Genomic DNA, 9,643 nt, shown 5'->3' with positions numbered 1-9,643 from the left:
ATAACTCAAACTCAGAAGTCCATGTTTGACATTAATTAGTTGAACAAATGAGTTAAAATGGAGCAGTGGTCTGTTTGGTAACTGCCAAAATGCCAACATTTTGCCTCAAAGGTAAAATTAAGAAAAAAAACTTCCAAAACCTGAGTTTCTAGAGCGTGTAAATTTAAAAAGAATAATTCCTGAGGTATCCAATTCTCAGTTCTTTGCCTTGAGACATTTTTAGATCTAGCTGTGCGGAACTGTACAGCAACCCAGGTAGAGACCTGTGAGAATAACTGTGTATCAGTGAGTTAAAGCCCTAGTGCATGACAGAGTATTCCATCTCTCTTACCTTAGATGTGTATCTTGGAGAGAAATAAGTCCAGTCACAATGTATTTATCTCATTCCATTGACTGTATTCTTATTATAAATTCTAAGCACATTCTCTAACTTTTTGAATAATTAAATTCCCCCAAATGTAGGATTTACTATCTGTAACACACTGTCTACTATCAGCTGGGATTTGTGAGAAACCTCACATTATGTCTGCCATTCTGAAGAGATTATTTCTGTTTGTGACTGTAGCTGGGAGTAGTCTCTGGGTAGGGACAGGGCTGCCCTTGTGCCCACTCACGTGAAAAGTGCAGGGCTGGAAGCTGGCTCTTTGTTTATTCCTTTTTGATTTATAAGATTTGTCCATCACCTTGTCTCTTTTGGGGACTTAAATCCAGTACCTTGCTTAATATTAGTCAAAATTTCCCTTAAAATCAAATGCATTGTTATGTAGCTTTGGACATACTGGGTCCAGGTTTTCAGGCTGAGATTCATCTGGCATATAGAAATTGCATGTGGGAGTGGGTTATTCAGTTTCATCTAGAGCAGTCACCTTTATTACAGATCAAGCAGTCAGAATGAAGAAAACAATATTCTGGACTCTCTAAACTCACCATGTTTTTTAGTTTGCTCATCTCCCTGATGCAGCAGATAGTGTCTAATAAATAAGGCATGTACTATCAGCAATTGCATCTTCTAAACTATCTCCAGCATGAGAACAAAGGAATTATTTTCTGATGATAGAAGCTAGTGTTTGTTATCAGATGCTTTTCAGGGCCCTACTTCACATAGGGGAAAAAAAAAAACACCCTTCTGCAAAATTGTTCATTTTTTCTAATTTTGTCTAGAAAAAAAATAATTGAGAAGCCTTGTCTCTTGAGATTGAAAGAACACATCCAGAGGCAAAAGAAATTTAGATTATTTTAGAGCTTTATCTTTATTTATTCTTTATATAAGTGCATTTGGCAATGGAGTATTTATATCCCGTTTATACTGGGTCAAATTAAGGATGTCTTTTGATTGATAACATTTATAGCTGCTGCTTTTTTTTTTTTTTTTTTTAACCCCTAAGAGCACGATGCCGGTGTAATCGACGTTCATAGTGAAGGTACTTGTTCAAGGAAAGAAAAGAAAGAAAAAAAAAGGGAAGTCCTGCCATGTGACCTTTTTACCTACGCATCCATCTTCCTGCGCTTCCCAAAGGGATGCTGCAGGCGGTTTTGCAGGCGGTTTCCCCTTAGGAAGTACTGTCCTCTGAACAGCGCGGGGGGAAAGGAGGTGCCCCCCGCACCCCCTGGCACCCCCTTCTTTCAATTTCCAAGGGCGGGGGGGGCACGGCCGCCGCTGCGTGCCCGCGCAGGCCTCCCGCCCCGCCCGCCGCAGCGCCGCGCCGTTCCGCGCCGTTGGTTCCGTGCGGCCGGCCGGCCCCCGGTGCCGCGGGCATGGCGCCGCTGGTGCTGTACCACTGGACTCAGTCCTTCTCCTCGCAGAAGGTGAGGGGGGCGCGGGGGCGGCCTGCAGGCCCCATGGCCTCCCCCGGGCTGCCGGCGGTGCAGGGTGGGGCGATGCCGGCGGTGGGTGCTGGGCAGGCGGGAGCGGAGCGCCGGGGCCGGTACCCGTGCCGGGGCCGGGTTGGCTCCGCAGAGCGGGGCCAGCTGTCCAGGGAGTGCTGCTCACTGGCGTAACCCCGATCACATCGTTGCAGGTGCGGTTGGCAATAGCCGAAAAAGCCCTGAAGTGCGAAGAGCACGATGTCAACCTGCCGCTGAGTGAGCACAACGAACCGTGGTTCATGCGCTTAAATTCCTCCGGAGAAGTACCTGTCCTGATCCATGGGGAAAACATCATTTGTGAGGCGACGCAGATCATCGATTACCTTGAAGCAACGTTTGTGGATGGTAATCCCATAGGTTTTTCACTGTGAAATCCTTCCCCACATGTCAGTAGCTTGCAGCAGTGTTGGAGTCAGCTCTTCATCCCTACGTGTTGGTTTGTTCATGACCAAATAGCATTTACAGTCTCACAAGTACATGGGCTTTCCTAATAGTCGATGGTATGGTCTTAAAACACATTCCTTTAAAATGAACAGGAGGCCTTCCAGCACCTTTGCAAGCCCCCCTAAGTACAAACCCACCGCTGCCCTCCTTACCTCTTCAGGTGGGTGGCAAGTCAGTGATGACAGCATGGCGCTGTGCTGACCCTGTACCAAGATGAAACAATGTGTGGAACAGAACACTGCACAGCTGCAGTTATCGGCCAGGTCCTGCTTCTCTGTGAGACAAGAAACAAACAAAAAAGATTCTTAATTCCAGAATAACCTTGGGCGGAAGAAGGAAGTAAAATGAGCAAATTACTTTTGTAGCCAAAATGGAGTGAAGAAGTAAAAACTAAGAAGAAAAAACTTGGACGGGATCACATGCAGGCTCTTGAATTTTACCTCAATTTTTGAAGAAATGCAGGGTTGTTTTTTTTAGGTGTGAAGATGCATTTTGTGTTTCAGGAGTTTAGCACTGCGATTTCTAAGGCATGAAGAAAACTTTGTTGTTGGTTGAACATAATATGTATTTAATGCCGGTGTTTTCATCAAATGGGGAGTTGGGGCCTAGGTAGACCTAGGGCAAGGTAAAACTCAGAGGTGTGCTGGAATGCTTCTAACCATGCTTTTAGTCGGATTCTTGTACTGTAATTTTTACAGCACTGCAGCTGTAGTAATATTTCAGCAGTAACACCTTAATGGAATCTCAGTTGTGCCCTAATGTGAGAGGGCTAAAGGGTTGTGTGCCATGGTCACCTATTCCTAGAAGTATAAAATAGATGCTGAGTCCTGTTTTCTGACTTGAAGGCCACTTAAATATGTCTTTATGTGGGTTACTTTGTAGGAATTGGAATTATTGCAACATTTAAAATTAAGTACATGTATGTATGTTTCTATGAGCTGTGATAACACTGTTGAATTACGGTGGAAACCAGTGAAGCTTTCTTAGCTGTGGCTGTGTCATCTGTGCCGGTTGGATGTAACTGAAGTAACTTTGGAAATAACTGCTTTGAGTCAATTAGATGGTTCTTATTTTTTTTTTTTTTAACTTTATTTTTAACTTTGTATTGCAGAGGAGGTACCAAGGTTAATGCCAGAAGAAGGGAGCATGTATTATCCAAGGGTGCAACACTATAGAGAGCTTTTAGACTCCTTGCCTATGGATGCCTACACACACGGCTGCATCCTGCACCCCGAGTTAACAGTGGACTCCATGATTCCAGCCTACGCTACCAGCAGAATTCGTAGTATGTACTAGTATAGCTTGGAATGCCTGTCTGTTAATTGGATCTTGCGTTACATTCATCTGGTGTCTTCAGGTCACCTCAAGCAGAAAATATTGAGCATACATTTCCAGTTTTAGGTGCAGTCCTTGGTGATTCATGCATATGCTTTTTATTGATTTTGTAGTCTGTTATGATTTGAAAATAGGAAAGAAGTGTCGTTTTTGGTGTCTGTGGAATTATTTTTCCCAATGATTGGAAATGTGCTTCTTGTGCATAACAGAAAATGGCAGCTGTGACAGCTGAGAGTATTTTATTTTCTGACCTTGCTGTTTATGCTTATAAAGCAATATCTAGGGAATAGCTCTATTACTGCTCACATCAAACCATGACACTGAAGGAAACCCATTTTTTGTGATTGTAAACTTGTAATAAGTTTACCTATTAAATTAAAGCAATTACTTTCCTCTCAAAGTAGTGTAAATGCAGATTAGCCTCAAGGAAACAGAGTCTGTTTGTCTAATATATTATAAGAGAATCATCAGGCTCTTTTTCTCTGAAGAATGAGCTAGTGTCAACTTGGTGCTGGGGGTAGGGAGAAAAGAAGGTGTGGAGAAGTAAGTAGCTTGGGCTCATCTGACCAATGGAAATTGTTAAAAAACAATTTAAACCAAAATCCTGGGTGCAAATAACACAACAATATAGAATTACAATAAAAGATGAAACAGTGTTCTGGTGGAATCAATGGTAAAACGTTTTTTGACCTCCTCGGAATCGGTATTGTACATGATGGACTTTTATATACATACCAGTTTCCTATGAAAAAGTATGTTAAGGACAGAGGAAACAACTGTAGATTATGTTGCCCTTTGTAACACAGAACCTCCTGAAATTAACTCCTGTTTCAAATCCCGTTTGTAGAAATACTTAGTTTAAAAAACATTCAGTGGTATTGAGAAAAATCCTTGGCAAATAATCTTTCAGTTCTCATAGCTCTCTTTTTTTTTTTTTTTTCCCCCAAATGTGGATGCTAACTGTTTATTGAACACTTGTACTTTACTCGTAGGCATTATTGATAGTTTTTGTGTTTTCACATGGTAATCATAAGTGCTTTCATTATGATTCACTTTACAACATCGTCTTGTGTTCTGCTGCCCATAGATACTCTTCCCCTCTAGCTTCTAGTTGGTATTAATTGTTGTCAGTTTATAGACACATGTTCATATTGATAGAGCTAAAATTACTGATTGTCTAAATTGGGCTATTTTCTTTCTATATATAAAGCATAGCCTGCTGTCTTGATTTGAGGCTTTTTTTTTAATAGCTTGTGGGTGTTCCTAAATAATTCCTTTACTTGTTCAAACTTCTCCAGGATGGTTTAGTTTTCAGCTTTGAAAAACTGATCTTTTTCGAAGTGCTAGATACGATAAGCCACCAGCCAGTTATGTATTATGTTTATGCATACCAAATCTAATTAAGTAATTAATTGCATATATAAGATTTTAGTTGTGTGATTACATCCTTCAGTTTCTTCATATACTATGTTGAAAGATGGCTTTCACAGCCATGTCATGTTGAAATGAAGAATATATAAACCAGCGAGTTCATTATTCTCTAGCAAACATTTTTCATCAGTTTAATTTATAAGACTTAATTGGAACTAATCTTAATTATCAGGTACAAGTGAGAGGTGATTCAGTCCCTATAATTATTCTTTTGTTCTCAGTTTATTACTATAAATATTTATTTTTAGAAGATAACATATTCACTATCATTTGGTGTTCTAGTCTGTAAATATGGCATTTTCAAGCAAAGCCTTGTTTTAAGGAGAAAAAAGACTATACACATTGTAAAAATTAGTAAAATTATCTTAAATTTTACACATCATTCCTTCTCTAAGTCAGATTATTAATGTTTTTCTAGAACATCTGTATACTTCATAATGAACTTTTTAGCTGACTAAAAACACCTTAGTTCCGTATTCAGTGGTATTTAGGCTTTTGCTGTGGAATTATGCATGTGACCTTCAGAAAAATCTCGGTATGGGCCTATCTGCACTTTCTCAACATTAAAACTGTGTTAGGAACCCACGAACTGAGTAAAAAACCACCTGAGACCTAAGGTATTTGTAGTAGAATTTAATGGATTTAGTAGCTTTTTTTGGCAGCAAAATGGTTTTATCTGAATAGGAGAAAAATATTAACAAGAATTCCTCATTCTTGCCTGGCAGATCACCACTTTATGGAATTCATTGCAAACTGATGAGCGAAAGGTGTGGTGAGGTCAGTTTATGGTGGGGTCAATTTGTGCAACAGTTAAGTTTTCCAAAACATGATGTTTTTGAATCCCAACTTGGTGGTGATGTTTCATTGAAGTATCACTTTTTTTAGGTGTGATATTTGTATACAAGCTGTTGATCAGTTCCTGTGGATTGCATTATGGGTACGTTTGGATATCTAATGTCTTTTATTTATTTTTTTTTAACCAGGCCAAATAAGTAACACAGAATCAGAGTTGAAGAAACTTGCGGAAGAGAATCCAGACCTTCAAGATGCCTATATAGCAAAACAGAAGCGCCTTAAAGTAAGAAAACTCCTTGTATTCCCCCCTTTATGATGAGCTTGTTAGAGTCAGATTTTTTTCTGTCGCAATGTAAACATTTATTTCACCTGTCATTGCCAGTAATGTCATGCAGTGGTTTAACCTCACAAGGCATGAAGCAGTTCTGTCCGCCGAATCAGTTACACACTTCCAGTATTAGTAAGTATACATCAGCGCTGGTGTTGGGATGTTGAGCACCCTGCAGGGTGAGGTGAACCTCAATCTCTAGTATCTTTAAGGTTTTCTTCTGTTATCTGAATTGTCACCAGTATCCAAATGGTATCAAGCTGATTATGTGGAGTAAATAGTCACGTTTTATGAATAAGCACTGTAGTATCTAAATAAAGGTTTCTCTGATATAAGTATGAACTCCGTACAATGATTAAAACACTAACCCATGTATATTTTTAGTCTAAACTGCTAGATCATGATAATATAAAATACCTAAAGAAAATACTGGATGAACTGGAAAAAGTTTTGGATCAGGTTGAGACTGAACTGCAGCGGCGAAATGAGGAAACACCAGGTAAGGAATTTTTCTTGCTAAATCCTGTTGATTCTTATATTTGGGGAGACTGAGTAAACTTGTTGACAGCACCATTATAGGACTGGTTTTAAGGTATCCAATATGATACTTTTCAACATATACTGAACTAACATCACAGAAAGGATCAGTACTGTTTTAAATACTAGTTTAGTTTACTGCTGCTGTCAGTGAGTTCTCACTACTTTACGAGAGTGTTGATCACATTTTCAACATAGTGAGTATAATTAGCTGCACAATTTTGCAGTATTTTATCAACAAAATAAGAAAAACCTTAACTACAGAGTGTTATTCTTGATGTTGTGGTTGTAGGCCTCATCTCACTATAATGATCATGACCTTAATGTTTAACACAGATTTATTACAATCTTGTTTCAATACTGTGCTGATATTTGCGGTATATGCAGAATTAGCCATTTGGATAAGTGCTCTAATTACTAAACAGCACCCCTCCCCACCTCCCCTCCCCCACACTCTTGGAAAGCAGTGGTGTTTACCTGCCGTCCACCCGAATGAAAGTCAATTTTGGTTTAAATGGAATTACTCTTCTGTTTATTTAGAGTCTGGTGCAACTCCCAGTGGTGCTAATAGGAATCCCTCCTCTGACTTCACTGGGAGCTGCGTGAAGCATCAGTCAATATCAACTGCATCTGCTCAGATTGATAACTCTTTGCATTTCGCTCTATAAATAGCTGTTGTAATAATTATCAATTACTGTCAAGACAGGAGATTTGAACCGGTGATTGAAAATCTAGGTTGAATTTTCTACTGACTGAACAGCAAAAGAGTCACAGAAAATGTTGTAACTCACAAAGGATGGTAGGATTTTGTTCAGTGAACAAGTCTGTCACCATTTCTAGCAGCCCCCTTGCTTTCTCTGCTCAATAGCCTTTCCAAGGAGTCAACTGATACAATATGGGTGATCCTATGAAAACCTCCAGGATCACAGAATTTCCTAAAACATAATGGCTGTTACCTGTCTCTTGGAATTTTATCTGAGGTATTCACATATTTGAGGTTTATATATAACGCTTTTCCAGGTCCTTGTCAACCTCTGAGCTGCTTTTGTTTCTGCTCATATTTCTCATTCCCTTACTGCTGCTGCCACTGCATGCATCTTTCTTTCACACAGGTTAGCTTCCTTGGTCTTCCTTTCCATCATCTACCTTACTTCATGCACTGGGTGAATCCCCACACGTCTTTTCAGCATCATAGGATACTGTTGTTCTCAACAGAGGCCTTTCTTCCACATCTGAATAACTAGTTAAAATGGGCTGGCACCAGCAGTGTGCCAAGCAGTTGTTTCGCTCTGGTGGCAAACAAGTTGCATGTGCTCCTGACTAGTGGTGGGCAGTGTGAATATCCATTACTTTTCAAACTTCCCGTTGTAAAAAAACCCATGGTTTGGGTTCTAGCAGACACAAAAGAAGGACAGGTGAACAAGCTCCGTCTTCTCACTGAGCTGGTGTGTTTGGTGCAGGTCAGTCATCTGATCTGTTTCTTTTTGACTTGAAAGTCTCCAGCAGATTAGTAGTTCTTGAGTGAATGCTGTAGAGCTGAGTGGCACAGGCAAGATGATAAATTGAGTAGCTTTTCAGTAAAATCTAATCTGCCTTCCTCCTTTCCACTTCTGTTTAATTAATCCAGATCTGAGAAATGCAGTTGAGGAAAATAAGTGTTTACTGTGGGTTTTCTTTATGAAATTGAAACATGGCTCTTTTTTCCTTAAGAAATGTAGGCCAGGCTGCTAAGCCTAAGACTTTAAAATATAGTGTGAAGAATGGACAGGGATTAACAAAATGTTCGTTGATTAAAGTCGTGTCATAGCTGAAGTGTTGGTGGTGTTTATTAGACAGCATTTTGAAATAGCACTAAACTAAATGTTAGCCCATGGAGGCTTCTTCATGTGCTTCTGTACGATTAGCTCCTAATTCTTTGTTTTGTCTCTGCTTAGAAGGTGAAAATCAGCCTTGGCTCTGTGGTGATTTCTTCAGTCTTGCAGATGTATCACTTGCTGTCACATTACATCGTCTGAAGTTTCTGGGATTAGCAAGAAGAAACTGGGGAAATGGAAAACGGCCCAACTTGGAAGCCTATTATGAGCGTGTCCTGAAGAGAAAAGCATTTTACCAAGTTTTAGGACACGTCAACAATATATTAATCTCGGCCGTTCTGCCGACGGCATTCCGTGTGGCCAAGAAGAGGGCGCCCAGGGTTCTTGGCACGACCCTGCTGGTCAGCGTGCTGGCGGGATTGGGTTACCTTGTTTTCGTGTGTCTTCGGAAGAGGTTTCCCAACATGATGTTATTGATTAGAACCAGGCAAAATTATCTTTAGACCTGTCTGTCCCTCATGGTGAGTGGAGGGCATCTCTACCCACCCCCCCAGGGAAACATCCCCTATAAAACATAGAAGTAGAAGAAAGGTTATGTCTGTAAATTAGAACATTGTCACACAGTAATCCTCTTCTGCTGTTACATAACTGGATTGGCAATGCCGAGATATTTGTGGAAAATGTATGTTAGGGGGACAACAAACGAAAGAAGAGACTTTCTTTTCAGATGAGCACCTACAAGGGCTGTGATGATGCTTTGTTAAAGTGGTTATCGTCTCCTTTACCTAGTAGCTGACCTAATTATAATGTATGTTTGTTTTTTTATTCTTTGTTGTTGTTTGTTTTGTTTTGTTTTAAAGATATGTGGCAATATGACAGCTCTTCACTGTGGGTGAAATGCGTTACTGTGCAGAAATCAGCATTGTTGAGATACTGAAAATAGCACTTACTTTAAAGGCTCAGAGTAGAATTTAAATGGAGCATAGGCTCTGCGCCTGGTATGTACAGGAATGAGTGTCTTTGTACTGATTAATGTCTATTGATTTGCAGTTGGACCTTTAGAAATGTGTTAAAAACTGATCTTGTGGATCCA

At 40.0% G+C, this 9,643-nt stretch overlaps 1 protein-coding gene across 1 annotated transcript; it reads left to right on the top strand.

The window, feature by feature from the left end:
* Positions 1-2,090: 2,090 nt before the first annotated feature.
* GDAP1 (ganglioside induced differentiation associated protein 1) lies at positions 2,091-9,053 on the top strand (the record flags this gene model as incomplete). Its single annotated transcript, XM_080340349.1, has 5 exons — positions 2,091-2,211; positions 3,422-3,595; positions 6,060-6,154; positions 6,584-6,698; positions 8,671-9,053. The coding sequence occupies exons 1-5, from the start codon at positions 2,106-2,108 to the stop codon at positions 9,051-9,053; spliced, it is 873 nt and encodes a 290-aa protein (XP_080196475.1). The 5' UTR covers positions 2,091-2,105.
* Positions 9,054-9,643: the final 590 nt, after the last annotated feature.

The sequence above is a fragment of the Nesoenas mayeri genome, assembly GCF_963082525.1.
Source record: "Nesoenas mayeri genome assembly, chromosome: 2".
Classification (NCBI taxonomy): Eukaryota; Metazoa; Chordata; class Aves; order Columbiformes; family Columbidae; genus Nesoenas; species Nesoenas mayeri.
The sequence above is the reverse complement of the archived record's forward strand: the minus strand, read 5'-3'. Positions and strand labels throughout refer to the sequence as shown.